The following is an 18844-nucleotide window of genomic DNA, read 5'->3' as shown; positions in this document are numbered from 1 at the left end:
AACAACGACAGCCACCGAACACTACGATTCGTCGTATGTAGATCAAGGTAAATAAATACAAGTGGTTTTCAAAAAGATAAAAAAGGTGGTGGTGGCATCCAATAATCGATGGCATAACCGAGCCGGTACGGGTGACATCCGGCGTGTGCCAAGCACGTGAGTAGTGCAAGATTTTAAATGGAGTGCAGCGCTACAACCTGTAAAGCTTGTGCTAAGCACGTGAGAGCTTGGTCCTACAAAGATATGGGATATCATTCTCCGCACTGGCCGTGTCAATCAATGGATATGAAATTAAGATGTTAGAAAGGCAAACTGTAAAATACGAGAAGTTCTAGTTTACATAAATCAATTTATTGACAGGAGGATCAATACATACCTCTCTGGAAGAAGCAGTATTGATATCTGGAAATTTATATGCGCAGTGTGCATATCCAATTTTCAGCATTACATCAGATGATTCAGATCATCTCAATATCCTGTCAGGACAATTGAATCCAACACGGATGACAACATATTAAATCCCTGCAGCGATAAATTTGGAGGACGTATAAAACCTCACGTAGTATCCTTGTGTGAGATCTTCATGTTCAGAATCTACTGTCGGCTTGACAGGACTGGGGATTTTGAAACAGACCAGATGGAGATTTGAAAACTAACGAATCGCAGAAAAAGCAGTTTGAGATGTAACTTTATGTATATGTTGTAGCAAGATTTCTCTCCATGAATAAGTCGAATGAATCTGCTAGTAGTAGTTATCTGAAGTTTCATCAGGGAATGTAAAGCTTGCGCTTTCATCTCCTCAGTTGCTGACTTCTAGTGTCTGTCAATTTAATTCTCAACTTGAGGTTACCAGCTTGGACTAGTATCACTCCTTTAGATGTTTCCACTTTTAACACTGTTGCTTGCTTATTCAGAGAAGCAACATACACTATATCACCAATCTCGGGAATTCTAGTCTGTTCCTCTGAAAAAGAAGATAAAAAAATGACATGTTACCATCAATCAATAGTGCAGAAAGCATGCCAATATTTTGCAAGAAACACCAGTCATTATATATATATATATATTGCCACTGAAAACTTCAAAATATCATAATTGCCATCAATGATAGCCGTGCCCGCAGCGTACCAGCACGTGGCACAAGGGGTGCCACACAGCACCCCTCCTAGTAGCGCTTCACTAAAAATATTTCGTCATCGTCGCCGTCGTTCGCCGTCGCCGCCAACCTTGCCATTGCCCGTTGTGCCCGAGGTCGTTGATCGTGATGCGGATGCCCTAGCCCTTGCTGGCTCAAGGAGGAATATGACCCAAGTGGATCGGATCGATTTTGAATAAAAACTTAAGTTGCAGATCCGCTGCCACCGAGGACGAAGTGCTACTAGTTTCCCTCATATTTTTCTCTCCGTCTTGCGTGCCATGCCATGGCACGGCCATCCATGATTGCCGTCATATTTTATCAAAATATTAAAATTGCCACTAAAATCTTTTTGACTCTTTTAGAATTTCTATTATGGTTATTTTTAACGAAATATTCTAACATATTGTTGTTAGGATTAACAATATATATATATGACTAAAATGTCATTGTTTAGAGTGTGAATTATTTATCACTGATTTGTCTTGCATAAAAAAGATATTTTCCTGGTTCTATAATATTAGGTAAATACTAAATAGGTTTTCAACTATTTTAAACAATTTCTACAAGAGCAAAACAGTCTTTTTTAAATCTAAATTTAATTTTAATCATAATAGTTAAATTTAACTAACGAAATGACATTTTTGAACGAGCACAATAATTTTAGTGTTACTTATAATCTTTTACAGAAATTAGTGATAATTATGATATTTTGAAAGTTTTTAGTGGATATTATGTAAAAATCCTATAAAAATGATGTAGCTTAATTCTGACCTGCAACAGCATTGCTAATATCTTTCTGTCTTGCCCGGTTTGTTGGAACACTACTTGGCTGCTGCTGCTTGATGTTTTCAGTGGAGTTCTTCGTGTTGCTTTCCATGTCCCCATTTTGTGAAGCCTTTTCTGCTATTGCACTTTCACGGTACTGTTGCATTTTACTGCGAAGGATGGAACGTGCTATAGCTGCACTATCTGATACTGCTCTGACCTTTCTCTTTTTTTGAAGAACCACATGATCTGAGATCTTCAGCTTTGCCAGTGATAAACTTTCACGAAGCTTCTTTGATGACCTGATATAATATAAACATGCTGAATAAAACTTGTATGCATATACGAAGTTGCAAGGTAGCAAACATTGACTTTAAAATTGTGTTTCCCTAGCTCGTGAAAAGTGAAGTGAATCTTAGCAACAGGTGGCTAATACACTGCTTCTACAATTCCTTTTGACTTACTCTTTGGGCAACATGTTATTTTGCATTTGACAGGTAAATGCAATCACAAACCAAAGGAAACACAACAAAGGATGAATAAAGAATATCAAATATTCATTTTAAAATAGAAGAGTAGGATTCTTCCAGCTGCTTCAAATTTCAAAAAGGGAACACCTTACTATTCCAGCCCCAAGTATGAAGATTTCTCCCACTTTCCACACCATTTTTGCCTTTTATGTGGCAGCATATACATATGTATATTCAGACCAGTAACTTCTAGTTTGATGACTTCCCCAGATAGGAACAAGATCTTTAGATATGTTAAAACTTTCCAGGTCTAAGGACCTGAATTCGAGAAAACATACTTTGAATGCAGTGCATTCTGAAACTTTGCAGAGACTTAGGTCAACCTAGATGATAGACTGTTTGTGGAGCCCTTATTATGAATCAATTTGACTACTAGGGGATAAAAGTCAGTTATGAAGCCAGATCAATTGGATAGTATCCAACCAAATTCACTCCTTTTTAAAGAGTTATTTACAAGTTCAAAGAAAACCAAGAAATTGGGATTCATGTGACAATGGTGCTGTACTCGTGGGATGAAGTTTGGTTAGCCAATGCATGTGAGCATGTCAAGGGCAGGTGGAATATGGAAAGCAGAACCTCTATGTGAAAATTAAGCTAGGAAGAGACATCACGGGATCCTAATAAATATTTTGACAATTTTTTTAGTAAATATGTTAAAAGGCTGTGCTTTTACATAGCTTCCAGGCTGTCTACTGAGTTTGAAACATGAATCATGTTAGGAGGTACTGCATAACAATGAAGTAGCATAAGTAGGAAAAGACACATGAATCAACCAAAAATAATATAGAAGAACCTTCAAGAAGGGGTATAAATGAATAAAATGGTACTGTGGTGATGAAATTTGCCAATGCTCCTATGATTATATATTTTCAATAGTCAATATTGATCATGAAAATACTTACACTGACTGGGCAGGTCAACACCAATTATAAACAACAAGACAACTAAATTCATTCTGACCATCATACCATGTTTTTCATCAATTTATTTTCATAGAACATACTCATTGATGCTAGTAAGATTCAAGAAAAATTATCCTCACATAAGATGTTGTTGTGCTTCTTGAAGAGTTTGCTGGAAATATTGCTTAAATCTCTCCATGTCAATTATAACCTGCACATGATTTTGTCAAAAACACATTATTGAATTGGTTATAATTTGGTTTCGAAAAACTAAGAATCAGTTTGGTTGACCTATTCTACACTATCACACCAATCTATTTTCCAGATGAAGAAATACAAAAGAAACCTCTTTTGGAGTAAATTTGATTTGTTTTCACTAGCCATCCTTCTAATACGATAAACTCATCCATATTTTGTAACAATAAAACACCTTGAAAAGGCCCACCTGTTATTGGATATCTATGAACTTGTTTTCCTAATGCTTTTATGATTGTATCCTTCTAATACATCAATGATCAGGGCCTGTTTGAACCTTTAGACCCTTTTTGTACATATATGTTCACCAAATTGAAGATATTGAGAGAACCTAACTTCCACATCAAAGGTATAAGTGAAATTAGATACCCATGTGATATGTTGCTGGTCCGCTAATGTTGTTTATAACTTCCTATACCATTGATTTTCCATGCTAAGAACTATTAGTTCTCCTACCATTTCATTTCAAGGTAGCAAAAAGGAAAATGACTAAGCATCACTTTTTCACCTTTCTTGTTAGAATCAAGGGCGTATATTATTCTAAGAAATATTTCTTCCAATAAGCAAATATATATTTCAATGCCGTGTAATCTAGTATTTTGTGATCTTAAAACCAAGGATAACCATGTCAACCGGCACGGGTGCATCCTAGCAGTGTTCGTCTCTCTGCCGATGCGGAGTCATGTTTTTAAAAAATTTCTATTTCTGTCAATTATTATCAAGTCAACTTTAGCAATTTTATGTAACCCATTGTTTTTACTTTTTTTTTAAAATTCCATCAATCATCATCAATCAACCTCCATATTATGTGTTCAATTATATAATAAAATATTTAATCATATTATGGAGAATTTAATTATTCATATTAGTTTTAATAAATAAATTCAATCATATTATGTGTTGAATACTATGTGTATTTGAAATTTTGAATATTGCTTTATCTTTAATAAAATAGATCATTTACAAAAAATAATCTAAAATAAACCACTGTAATGTAGGTTTTAATGTCTATATTTAAACCAAAATCTAAAGATTGATATGCCGAAGACTTAAAAACATTTCTAAATATCCTAAATTTTTTTATTAATATTATGTTAAATGCATGCCATTGGCACTCCCCATACCGATGGTGGCACAACCATCATTACTTAAATCTACTTATGCATGAATGCCAAAACTGACTTATACTAATTGAAAATAGAGAAATTTGTATTTAACACACTACATTTCCACATAGTTATAGTTTATACCCTACATTTTCAATATTTGCAAGTCACACCCTATGTTTTACTAAATAATTGTAGAGCACACCCTGTGTTTAGATTTATTAACTAAACTTAACCAATTTCCTAACTTATTATAAGAACATTATCAAATATTCTTACCAAATATAAACCCACGTTCACACCAAGAGATTCATTTTCTCTACGACCTAACACACAATAACCTTTAAATAATAAAATGCATAAACAAATAGGACTCAAGACTAGAATTGACACATTGTTTTATACAATTAATTCAATTTTAAAGAACTAAATTACGGTTCTCAAGAATTTTGAATTTCCTAATAAACAATAGAAGAGAGGGTTGAGAGCCCCAATTTCCTTCTTCTAGCTTTAAGATTTTAACCAACTGAGAAGTATCACATACCCTAGAAGAAGAGGGGCATTTTAGGCATTTTAGTGGACAAATAGTTTGAACATAGATAGAATATTCTCATTTTAGGTCATCTTCCCAAATGTTTGTTAGTGTTAACCTAACCATTCCTAAAGGCAAGTGCACAAGCTATAGAACTCTCGCGCTTGCTTAAGCCTGGCCTGTGTGAGAGGGAAAGATTAACAAAGTGGAAAAAGACAGAGGGAGGACATGTTTCCAAATATTTGGTAAAAATGAAGGGTCCAATTTGCAACTATTAAATATGTAGGGAGTAAACTGTAAATACATGAAAAGGTAGGGCTTAAATACAAATTTCCCTTGGAAAAAACTACAGAACAAAAGGTCCTTGAAGCAATGAAGGTTAATGATATTGCGAATGGACAAAACAAGCATCATCTACTTGGTGAAGGCAAGAGGTAGCGAAGCTAGGACTTCGAGTTATCAAAAGCATTCAAAGAGAAGATGTGAGTTGGCAGGTAAGATGTACATAGTCTTATCCTCATTACTAAAGAGCTTGCTCCATGACTTAAATCAATGAACTCTTGGATGCAAGAGGTAAGCATTATATGAAATTATTTACTATACAGATAACACAGGCCTCATAATTTCATGTGGAACTTTCACAAAAATAGATTGTCAGAAATTCAAAGATAAGAAACAATTCAGACACATTTACCTCATTAATTTCAGCACTAGCTGTTCCATGGAGCTTTCGTGCACTTTCCAGTATCATATGGGGCAAACCTAATCTTTCAGCAACATTAATTGCATTTGAACGTCCTGCAATACAGAATTAGCAGAACCATCATTATATGTAGGTGAAAGCAGTAAAATACAAACAACAATGTTAGACCAGGTATGTACAATGCGACAATCCAGATAAAAAGCATAAATTTTGTGTACAGAAAATGAGATCTAACAAAAAACTACACAGAAATAGCAGTGTGCTATGCAAAGCCTATAATTTCTTAGAGATCAGCTGTCTTCCACATTCAGATAGAATCTAATTGAAAAGCAAATAATGAAGACTTGAAGGTTTAAAAAAGGTTTACCTTGCAATCATAACAAATTTGGTGATTTGATATAAAGTAAATGTTTGGATCTCACATTTGGTATGTCCTGTCATTTTGTATCTTCATTTTGTACATGTTCGGCTATTAAAACCCTGTTCTTTGTTTGAATAAATGCTCATTGAAAGCAAGAAAATAAGGGAAGGCATAAGTTACAAGACAGAAGAAGAACCTGGTACTCCCCATAGTATCTTAAAAGTTGGTTTTAAGCTCTCTTCATCAAATTCCACGCATGCATTCTCAAATTCACTATTGCTGTGGCAAAAAATTCATTGAAACCATGAATTTGGGTTCAGGTTTGAACCCCAACGAGAAGTAAAACCCTAGTAGACATGTATAAAATTCTCAAAATTTCCACATATTTGTGCATATCTTGCACTAATAATGAATAAAATATCTCCTGTTTTCGACAGCTGTAACAAGCTTATATTTAGCAGTGGGCATGAAAATATTCTAAACCTGTATTTCAGTGTTTTAAGTTCTCCATGATGAGTTGTAACTATTGTGAGAAAGGACCCCGTTTCAGCAAAAGATTCTAAAAGTGACATCCCCAAGGCAGCTCCTTCAAGTGGATTTGTTCCTGCTCCAACCTATGAGAATAGAATATTCAACGAATAGTATCAGTCAGTTGCAAAATAAAATAATAAATGCTTTTTATATGATGACTACCCATAACTTGCAAACAGCTTGTCAACAATAGGGCCCATCTATACCCCCAAAAATCATTTTATGTTTCTTCTAAAGCTTATGAAGGCACAAGGTTCCTATATTTAGACATGACTAACTGGATAGATCTGCTTAAATCAGTAAGAGAGGTTCCTGATGGTAGAATAATGCTGTAACTCAAGTAAAGAACATCCGCTGCAGTCTGCAGAACATGGCATGGTAGACTAAGAAATTAATTTTCTCTCATGCAAACAGTCCTAGAAAGATATTCTTCTTAGTTATTGCAAATCGTTCCTTATTATCTTATAAGCTAAATGTTTTCTCATGAACAGCAATGCAAGCAAGATATTCTTTCTTACTTCTTGCAACTTATTTGCTTATTCTGTTATATAAGAACGCTATAGCCTATGAGGACAAAGATGGAGTAATGATGTAAAATAAATATAAACCATCTGGATGCCCTATAATTTTTTTTCAGTTCGAACGTGCTATAAAAGGTCCAAATGATTTATGAGGCTATAGCAATTTGTACCTTTAGACCCTCTACAGTAGCCTCAGAAGTTAAAAATGATAGAACAGCATCCTATGCTTAGTTCTAATTGGAAATTCATTTAAGTCTTACAAATTCTATTAATGAGGAAACTATCTCATATGCAAATGTACAAGGCGGCACATGTCACAGTGGCAATGATAGTTGACATCATGAGAGTTCGTTGTATGCAATATTTAAGTCAATTGTATTTATCATATAATTAGTGTATATTACCTCTTTGCGTAAATAGTTACCAACTACAAGTCTACAACAGAGCGAGAGAACCTACTCAACAGATATTCCCTAAATATGCACAGATAACCTAGGAACAAATCTAATACAACTACTAGAATAGCCTTACACCATTTACAGGTGTCTTCTAAAGTCTAAAGATTCCACAGAATGGATAAAATAGCACAAGTTGTTGCAGATTATCAACATCTACAGAAATTGGAAACACAAGCACTTAATGATGGACATCTTAAAAATGAGAAAAATAATCTTTCAACATCACAATGGACAAATGTGCAGAAATTTATTCAAGATTAGAACATCCATATAGTTGAGTTTTACGTATTCCATCTTTAACAAATACCCAATAAACTTTAACTTCCAGCAATAAAATCTAGGGAAGCATCCAAATGAGGATTTTGACAGCTTATTCTGATGGAAATAACTCAACAGAAAAGAGGCTTCTAACTACATAAACCAAATCATGGACACAATTCTAAGTCATTCTATTAATTCAGAATCCCACACGATGTTTTACCTACAATCTACCATAACAACTGGCCAGACAATATAAGAATAAACTAAAAGACAGATTAAAACATGATACTCACTTCATCTAAAAGCACCAGCGACTTAGATGTTGAGCGTGTACGTATGACCTACAAAAGAAATTAAGAACATGAAATGATTTACATTAACGTACAAAATTTTCAATCATATTAGGTACTATCAGGCCTATGATTACATATTGCTATGTATTTTAATCCAACAAGCACTCACTTTGTGAAACTATAAATGTTTATCAACCTAAGCTTTTTAGTACAAAATACTAATGGATGGAAAAAATAGTTATATACAGTTGTCTTCTTCAATTTTGTGGAGATATTATATACTCTTTATGAGGACTTGTGATATATGTGTCAACTGTCAAGCATATGAGACCTCCTTCCCACAAGATGAGCTTCTAATTTTGTTTTAATTGAAGCTACAATTTGGACTGTTTTACTTGTCTAATGTATTCTATTGCAAGTAAGGCATATCAATTTTGCACGACCTTGAACCAGAGAAGTATGAATTTTATCATTATACCAGATAAAAGCACCCTATTGTAGGTAATTCTATATGCCAAGAAAAATGTTAAAACTCATGCAAACATTATGGAAGTACAGTCTAGCAAAGAATATGATAAAAATATCGATGTATTAAGCCAGATCTTAACATATCTTCTTTGATGCATGATGTGAAGCTCCTCAATTGCATCAACTTGGTGAACACATGTGAAAAAATAAAAATAAAAAATTACATAGATCATTACAAGAGAAATTTTCAAGATTACCAGCTTTGAACAAACAATAATTTTTTAACAGAGAAAGAGACAGTTAATTTTATACCCATAAAGAATTCATGGTTGCATAAAGGAATACATAACAATTGTCAATCTGACCACAACATATATTTACTAATACACATAAGTAAGATATAAAAGCCGTAAAACCTACACCAATCTGCTTTAGATGGCCAGAAAAGGTAGATAATGACTGGGTCAAAGACTGCTCATCTCCAATATCAGCATAAATTGCATCAAACCACGGGATTTTAACAGGCTCAGATGCTAGGACATATATACCTGCATAATCCATGAGATCAGACCAGATGACAGCCTTTAACATTTCCCCTCAAAACTAGTAATAAATTTCAAATGTACAGTTTGTTATTGAAAAACCTACAGGACTTATAAAATATTACAATTCAAGATGAGAAGATAACAAAATATAACACTTACAATGATCACTAATTGAACTGTTCAAGTTTTAAGTACTAACAGAAAGTATACTCCAAAGTATAACTAAACAAGCAAGAACCAAATTAGATGAAAGATCAAAGAACAATTGGAAATAAGGAATCTTAGTTCTACTCTATTAACTCCGTAGAATGTACCAAGTAGATATGTAAAGGACCAACACTAGCAGGATAAAGACAATAGATGCATCAAGGATGGCCGTGCCTGTCGCACGGCACATACCGCGACACTTAATGTCCGGGCCACAATAGTATAGGCTCTACCACCGAGTCTATGCAAAAGAGGGAGCGAGAAAAAGGAGAAAGGGAGAGGGAGATTACCGTGCCGCCTTTGTCGACAATCACCATAGTTGTCGGCCTGTCACCCTCCTTTCTCTCCTCATCAGTGCCCCTAGGTGGAGGTAGAGACTGGAGAAGATTATGGGAAATGGTAACGGGTCAACAAATTAGAAGGATCCACAATATGGATCCTTTTACCTTGACCCATTAAGAGCTTTTAAAATCTCTCTCTTCAATCTCCGTCAGGTAATGGGAGAGAGAAACAAAGAGCAGGATGACAGTTTTGCATTGACACTCTCCATTGTTACTCACCTCCTCTATCCGTTTTGCTTGATCCTAAGAGGTGAGAGGAGGTATTTTGTTTGTGCCATGTACTAGTATTGTGTCCGCACGACCATCAAGGATGAGTAGACACAGGCACGGTACTAAGCATAGTGCACATTGTAACCCTAGTTGTGCAAACAAAATGCTGCTAGCATGCTTGCATGGAGCTTAGTGGATTCACAGTGTTAAGTGCATTATGTTTCGGTTATCATGTCATACAAATCCCTTCCAACTAATTAGATATTACTGGTTAGTTGTAACAGCTACTTCTAAAGAAAATTGTAAATACATTTAAATTACACGCATATTTCTAGGCTCTGGCCTTTTACCAAGACCCGCAAGTTTGTCGTATTAGAAGAACATATACTGAGTAATCAAACATCACCTTATAACTACAACAGTATATGGCATATAAGTGGATAAGGAAATAAAACCTGTAGATGCAATATAATAGAGAGATAACCTCTCAACTAATATTACTATAATTTTTTTTATTCATATATATATATATATATATATATATATATATATATATATATATATATATTTTTTTTTTTTTTTTTTCAAAGTTCATTCTTTCTTTCAATTGATCAAAGATTTGCATCAAATTTAGAGGAATTGAAAAGGGATGAAGCATTAAAAGATTTAATTTATAAAATTGACCCTTTCAATAGTCATCAATTAACTAATTTAGTTAGCTCGGCTAGGGTTTAGCACAATCTTACTCTCCCTCTTTCAGAGGGCTTTCCTCTCACTGCCACTAGCAACTTAGGGAAAGACCTCCTTCTCATTTTTTCTTCCCTTCCTCCTCCTCAAAATATTACTATATCTATTTTGTATTCATATATAAATGACATTCTATCAGCACCTTGCTATTTGCTAAAATTCATTCTTTCCTTTCAATTGATCAAAGATTTGCATCAAATTTAGAGGAATTGAAAAGGGATGAAGCATTAAATAATTTAATTTATAAAATTGACCATTTAGTATTAATAAATTAATTTAGCTCTGGTAGGGTTTGGAGCATGCTTATTCTCCCTTCTCTCTCAGAGGGCTTTTCTCTTGCCACCACTCCCCTCTTTTTCTCTTTCCTTCTCCTTTCCTCCCCTCTTCCTTCTAAGCTTCCCTCTCTTCTCTCTTCTCTCTTCTCTTTTTTCCCCTTATTATCTTTGTTTATCTCTCTCTCGTCATTGTCATCTTCTACCTTACTTCCATCGCCCATCCCTTGCCTACCACCACCATCCCCTCTCTATTATGCAGCCACAATCCCTTCTCTCGTCTGTCGCCACCCTTTCCTCCTCCACCTCCTCCACCTTCCATCTCTCTCTCTCATGTTTTTTTTTCTATATGGAATTTTTTTTTTCTTGCAAACTCTTGGCAATTGTGTTTTAATTTGATGGTTTTAGTTAGTTGGTCAAGTCAGCTATGACCGGCTTCATGATGCCATGCATGAATAAATCAAAGGAAACATGGAGGAGGATTTCATCCATGGTCGTTGGCGCAAACCGCCTGCAGTTTCCTGCAACCTCCCTCCTCGCTATTGACTACAGCTACTCCCGTTTCACCATTGATTGCAATGGCTCTCTCTTTGTGCATTTAACCTCTTCCCCTCCTAGCTCCTCCTTTCCCCCACTGTCGATAATAGAGGGTGTTAGGTCTTTTGTTATTCAATTAGTCTGTGCCTTTTGTTTTTCTGTTTTCATGGTATGCTTGTGTTGTGATTGAGAATTCTTCTCTAGTCTTAGGAGATCATAGAGTTGTGTAGCTATAACTGTCGGATCACGACAAAGCCCCAGATTAATCTTAAGTCCTTTCCCCACCGCCAACAATAGAGGGTGTTCGGTCAGCCTTTTGTTATTTGATTAGTCTGTGTCTTTTGTTTTTCTATTTTCATGGTATGTTTGTGTTGGATTATTCTCCAATCTTTGGAGATCATAGAGTTGTGTACCTATAGCTATCGGATCACGACAAAACCGCAGGCTAATCTTAAGTCATTTTCGTCTGTGTATCTACCAAGTCTATACTTTCTAATGTATTTTATTTATGCCCTAGGGCTTAATATCTTGTTTTCCTTTGTCATGATGTTTATTGTTGTAACTGAGTAGATGACTAGTGTCAAAAAGTCATCGCTCTATCCCCTTCTCATATAGTATATCAATCCATTTTTAAGGTAGAATAAAATTTGTGCCTATGAACTAGTTATTTATGCTTCACTTTTTGTTCCCTTAATTCTGATAAATAATTTAGGGGAATCAGTATTTCTTCAATTTGATTTGATGTGTCAGCCTAAATATCCAGATATTCTAACAAAATGGTCCATTAAAAGGGTAGATCTATAGGATGTGCACTTCAATATTCAATAATCCAGATTAATTAAGACCATTATTTTATAGATTTTCAAAATTCTTATAAAAAGGTAGGAGGAAATTTTTGACTCAAAATAGCATCCAATTATTTAGAAACTTGTAAGAAATACTAGGATTGATTTATTAGACCTACCCTTGAATGATAACCGCCTTCACATATAAAGTACAATTTTCCTTATTTCTAAATCTCTGATAAAATAATCTTGGATACATTCATTCTTTGCTACATTATATAAAACAAGCATTGTATACCTTTCTCAGATTTGATTTGGAGTTGTTTATGCTATTGGAAACTGGGAAGTGATTACCAAGCTCATAACCAGCTTAGGCTTTTAAAAGACACTCGTATCAATAACCCCCACGAGCCCTCACCTCACCAGCCCATATGGCGGTCCCATGCCCAACCAACATAAAACTTTGTTGTCGGAGTAAAAGTAATAATATATAAAAAAGTAACTCTGAAAATAATGACCTGTTTTAGCCATTAAAGATGCTAGACCAACTGTCTTCAAGCTGATTGTCTTGCCTCCTGTATTGGGACCAGTTATAACAAGAACATTAATTTTCCCAGAAACCATAAAATCGACAGGTATTGGATGATCTTTTTCCAATTGAGAAATCTGAAAACAAAAGTATTCTCAATTAGTATATCACTATATTGTATACCTATTCAAGCAGATCATTTATAAGCAACTTACAGAATAAATATTAATGGAATTAACTAGATAACTAGATATTATCCTACCAAAAATTTACCCTGAGTTTCATGGATTCGAGATGTGATTTAATGTCATCGTCTGCAGAGATGTTCTTACCATGCATATTCCTTCTCCTGATGTCCTACAAATTTAAAGCTATTGCAAGAATTAGACAATTAACTCAGAGCAACTGAAGCGAATGTGCTGGGATTCATCATTATACGCACAAATCAAGTAAGTATAATCTATGAACTGAGAATTTCTTGAATATGGAAATTAGAACCTTTAAATGACTACACTGGCAAAGGGAAGCAAGGAGGACTAGCCAAACTTACAGAGGTAGCATTAACAAGGTCCTTTCTGGCATTAATTAAGTTCTCCCGATACCGCTGAAGTAATAAAGGATGGTGAGCTCTGGGCATATATAGTTTCCACTGCCTTCGAGGGAGATGAGATAAAGAAGCAATATTGAAATTTTCACCAGCATAATCGTCACTTTTTGCTATTTCATCGTCGTAGCTTGGTAAATATAAGTTTGGAAAGGTACCATTATACGCAATACTGAACTTTGCTCTGGCAGCAACCTACACTCCAAACAGAAAACGCTGAGAGAGCATTTCAACAAGAACAAGGAGGATTAGGATCTGTGTAAAATGAGAAGGTGCAGAACAACAATGCCCAGAGTACTGCTTCTAAGAGATGAACTAAATCTGAAAATGTGCAAAGCAATATGATCTGTGCGATAGCAGGACACAAATATGCACGCGTATTGTACTCATTCTGTTTGCAGAAATTAGTTACTAAATTAAATAATCAATGTATAAATTTATGTGAGTAAGTTTAAGTTGTGCACACATTTAAGTATAATAGAGGTTGATAGGAAATATGACATATTTCAATGACCAACCGCATCCAATTGAATTATGGTATCCAACAAATTCCGGATTTCATCAATATCTTCCAACATCTGTTAATCAGAAAAGGAAAATAATCAGAAAAGAAAATGGATCACATGTAAAGGAACTAAAAGAGCTATAAAAGACGTGTACATACAAAACATTTCCAAACCTTATCAGTTAGTCCTGATAGCACATTTTCCTCAGCTTTGGCCACTAATATTCTTGCTTGTTGCAATTCATCATTCAGTGGAATAGCAGCAATTGGCTCTATCATACTTCCAACACCTGAACCACTATCATGCACAATGTATATCAATGATAACAACTCTTAGGCATTTCGAGTATATTATATGAAAACGTACACACATTTCAAGTTCACTAATTCAATGGAAACATGTAAAGGGAAAACATGTCTACATAACTGGTACATTAAACAAAAACATGATATAGACGTTAGCAAGAAAACATAGTATCTCCAGTTAATGATCACTTCTAACAAATTCACTCTACACTCTCTGTCAGCATTGACATCCTCCATATGGGCCTGCATGATTATCTTATGGTGCACAGGAAGGAACAAATTAGATATCATCATCGGTACATATCCTTTAACTATGTGAATTCAGATAACATAAAAACGCTCCTACAGATAAGCATAACGTTAGGCACAAGTGACCATCAGATAAGCTCTGACATGTGCAGGATACTGTATCATATCCACATGACAAACCATGGATCATCATAGAGCAATCTGCACATGTCAGAGCTTACCTGGTACTCAGCATAATCGAGATCAAGATCCCATAGTACTACTTGGCATACCAGGAGGAAAAAGAAAATATACTTCCTCAAAAGCTGTGCAACAAGAAAATTTAAAAGTCAGACACAAGGTCGATAGTCATGAAGAACAATGCTTTAGAAGGACAACAGCGAGTTAAACGACAGTAGAAAATCTACAGAATTCCAAATTATACTATAGCTATAGTCCGTCAGTCCAGAGATGGGATTGTAATCATGTTGTTATAAAATTACTGACAAAAGAAGAAACAAAAACAGTTCAATATGAAAGTTCTACTGTTACATATACTTACTTTATGGCTCTCAGCTGAAACTGTATATCAAAAGCAATATGTCATGCAAAAAAACAGAAAAAGGTAACATTCAATACACCTGGACAATAGTAGTCCATCAAAGCTTGCAGAATGATCTGCTAGTGCCTTTATGCAGCATCTTCCATTAACAAGGCACACTTCCTGAAGATAAAAGATAAGAAATTTCACTACTTCAAGAACATAAATTCACAAGAGAGAATAACATGGTACAACTGAAACCATACCGAAGAGGAAGCTCCATTCTTATCACTTCTAACCAACTTGTCCATTAGCTGATATAACTGTAAGAAAAAAATGTTTCATTAGTCATTGAAGAATGTGTGTAATAAATTTACTGAGCAATTTTCACAAGAATAGTTCTAAGTACTCCATACTACTTAGGAATGTCAAAGAAGATCATTTCATACGTTACTGGCTTCGAATGCAGAATCATCATAAAGCATAAATATTAATGCCAAGAAGTGTTAATTTATTTGTAACAAACTAATATAGTGTATATCACCTTTTCAACAAGCAATGGCAATCATTTCCATAATAGGATGTTCAATGTTCAACAATGGTTGATGCAAATCAAATTGGCTACAGTACCAAAATCCAGTCCTAATATAAAGTTCTCTTTAGATGTTAAAGCCTTGTACCTTTCTTTCAAGGACACGAACTTGCTCTCGGGATCGTTTTAAATCAGAACTCTGAAAGGACAACATACAATTTGCAGCTTCAGCTAAATTAAAATTATGCTTGATTCTTAGCTAGCAAAAGTAAGCAACAGAAAGTACAGAAAAAATAGCACTTGAAACAAACACAGATATACAGCTGAAAAGATCTGTCAACTAACCATTTACTTGCAGTGTTGCACAATATTATATTGTGTACTTCAGCACGATAATTTCTTTAAGAGAAATTATGTTTGAAAACTAAGTTCTGATTAATAAATAGATTGTGCTCCTTTTATATCCTAATCAGATTATGCATGATAAAATCACTCCTTTACCTTACATATAACTGGTACTTGAAAAGAAAATTACAACTCTGTTGAGCTGTTTCAGTAATTATAGCAGATTGAAACGAAGGATGGACTCTGCTAAGGAAATCTAGTGGTAACATCAACAGATTAAGAACTGTATATTAATTAAAACTGATTACGCTTTTATTTCTGAAGATATGTTAGTCTAAATGTTATTTCAAACTGCAACCACCCCTTCACAACATCCCACACAAAGGAATAAAAGAAGACATATAATAACATTAATAACGATAATAATAATATAATATTTACCCACATATAAATGGTTAATCATACTATGATCACTAAGAGTAAGATTGATTCATAATGTAGTCAATTGAAATGATCAAGCTGCAAGCGTAAAGCATTAATTGTCCACCACACTATAGATAACTACTCGTTCTTGGGGTAAATTGGTGTCATGATCAAGCAAATAAAGAATGAAAACGGTAACACCTCAGTTAAAGATTTCGGTTTGTACTCCTAGATTAGCACATTAAGATAAGATGGGCACTCATTATTTTATCAATATGGTCCAATACATGTTTTAACTTTTAACAGAGTTACACTTAGTGCAACACTTCACAAGATAACCAAAGCCCTACTTGCCCTTATCCAGATTTATAGGCCATTCAACAGCTCAAACTGCATCATCATTCTGGCTTTAATTGTTCAACAATGCTTAAAGTATTCCAATATTAACAGTTAACAATGAAAGTGCAACCCAGCAATCCATGCTTATCTTCATACTTTGTTCGCAACATAAGGTTCTTCCCTTAGTGTCCAATGCACTAGGTCTTCCTACATTGATGAGCATTATTGGCACTACAACAAGTATTCTCCAAAAACAGGATATAACAAACAGAAGCTACAATTAAGTAAGACTCAACATCAAGATAAATATACATGTCCTAAAAGATCACCCTTTTGAAAGTTATAAATAGGTCTTTGGCTCATATCAACTACATGAACTTCTAGTCAAGATATTATGTTATACTTTTACTATCTAATCCAGCATTGATCCTACATAACCTGAACATGAGCAATCAGGGAGTAAAGAATATTGAAGAGCAGGTGTTAAGGGCCAAACCGCACTATCTTTGACAGAGCCATCTTCATCTATCACCTGCTGTACCAACTTGACAAATGATCTATTAATGACAATATTTAGTATCTGCAGGAAGTTGGGAGAAGGAAGAGTTTACTGTGATTGGATGATGTAATGAAAAAACGCAAATATTATCATGGAAAATTATACAATAAATTACCAGTTGCGAAAGAGGCATAAAACGGTTATACCATTCTGCACCCTCCTTCAAGGCAGTTTTCAGAGTTATTTGCAAGCATTCTGCAAACTGTATGAGGCAGACAACAGCCATTGCTTCCGATCCATCTAAGGAAAAGCCTCTACAAGCACGGTCTATTGCTGATTTGACCTTTTAGGAGACATCACAGACAGCATTAGCATTTCAAGAGCACAATAACAAACCTAAATAAAAGAAATTAATTGAAAATTGGCGCACAAACGAACAGTAAAGAGAACAATGACCAGAATTTGTAATTCATGGAAAGACAGCTATATCAATAAAAATAAGCCCGGTCAACATGGTGTAAAAAACTGAAAGAAAAAGATAATCGGATCCAAGAATAAGTTAAAAGAACAGTCTTATGATTCACGCTTTATTTCACCTTTATCAGAATATGCTTCGTATCTCGCTTGCAGGAAAAGGACAAAATAAATAGCAAGTTATTTTTGCAATTATTAATCAAGAAACTCACCAAGACCGTATCCACACCGGTGAAGTCCACGCCGCCGGCTCCATAATTGATCAGCTCTACGGCCGCCGCCGTCTCCTCCAATAACTTCTTGCTCTCCTCATAGCTCAAAGCCTCCACGTCCCACAGCATCTCCTGAGGCATCCAAGAACCAATCGAAGTGAAGATCCACCCCAACAAGAGAGGCAGAGTAATCACGAAGGGCAAGAACTGGGGAGATACCTTCGTCGCTTCTCGGCCGAGGACGGTGCCGGCGAAGGAGGACACGGCGTCGCAGACCTTGTCCCATTCAAGGAGCTTGAGGCTGTCGTTGACGACGGAGCATGTGGCGGCGGAAGGGAGATAGAGAGCGCGGAGAGGGGCGAGACGAGGACGGAAGTGGGCGAAGGCAGCGGGAATTGGTAGGGAGTTGAAGCCAAGAACGGGGAGGAACATTAGAAGCCTCGCCCGCGACGGATAGAGTTTCAGGAGTGTGTGGACTGTGGAACGGTGGACGACGCGGAAGATTTGAAGGTGAGGCTACTGTTGTTGCTGATGTCCGGATTGCGAGTAAAAGCTCGCTGGGGTTCAAATATAAGAAATACCTACGAATATATAAAACTATCAATGACTATCCTATATCAATATCATGCGCTAGATAGTTAGTTATATTAGAACTATTTTCGTTAGAATGTTAATGTTTTTGAATCTCTAAAACTAAATAAAATAAAATAAAATCTTCTAATCTAGAGCACAAAATCTAAAAGAGCGGAAGGGTAAATAGGTGAATCCTAAGTGGAGGTGGAATCCGGGTACATCACGCTCAGTCGCCCCGCTGACTATTACCTGAAATAAATAAACAA

The 18844-nt window shown here is 35.3% G+C and overlaps 1 protein-coding gene across 1 annotated transcript; it reads right to left on the bottom strand.

Moving 5' to 3' along the window:
* Positions 1 to 644: 644 nt before the first annotated feature.
* On the bottom strand, positions 645 to 18581 carry LOC140761961 (uncharacterized). The gene is made up of 20 exons (XM_073099523.1): positions 18225 to 18581; positions 18006 to 18137; positions 17495 to 17662; positions 17317 to 17400; positions 15862 to 15912; positions 15448 to 15504; positions 15282 to 15364; positions 14281 to 14404; positions 14120 to 14179; positions 13548 to 13796; positions 13271 to 13354; positions 12987 to 13134; positions 9245 to 9372; positions 8357 to 8404; positions 6776 to 6906; positions 6489 to 6571; positions 5923 to 6026; positions 3476 to 3546; positions 1910 to 2205; positions 645 to 964 (listed from the first exon to the last, which is right to left on the bottom strand). The coding sequence occupies exons 1-20, from the start codon at positions 18435 to 18437 to the stop codon at positions 792 to 794; spliced, it is 2487 nt and encodes an 828-aa protein (XP_072955624.1). The 5' UTR covers positions 18438 to 18581; the 3' UTR covers positions 645 to 791.
* Between the last annotated feature and the right edge of the window lie 263 nt (positions 18582 to 18844).

The sequence above is a fragment of the Typha angustifolia genome, chromosome 7 (assembly GCF_048772165.1).
Source record: "Typha angustifolia cultivar Huaian chromosome 7, ASM4877216v1, whole genome shotgun sequence".
Classification (NCBI taxonomy): domain Eukaryota; kingdom Viridiplantae; phylum Streptophyta; class Magnoliopsida; order Poales; family Typhaceae; genus Typha; species Typha angustifolia.
Note: the sequence above shows the minus strand (reverse complement) of the source record. Positions and strands in the feature narration are given on the sequence as shown.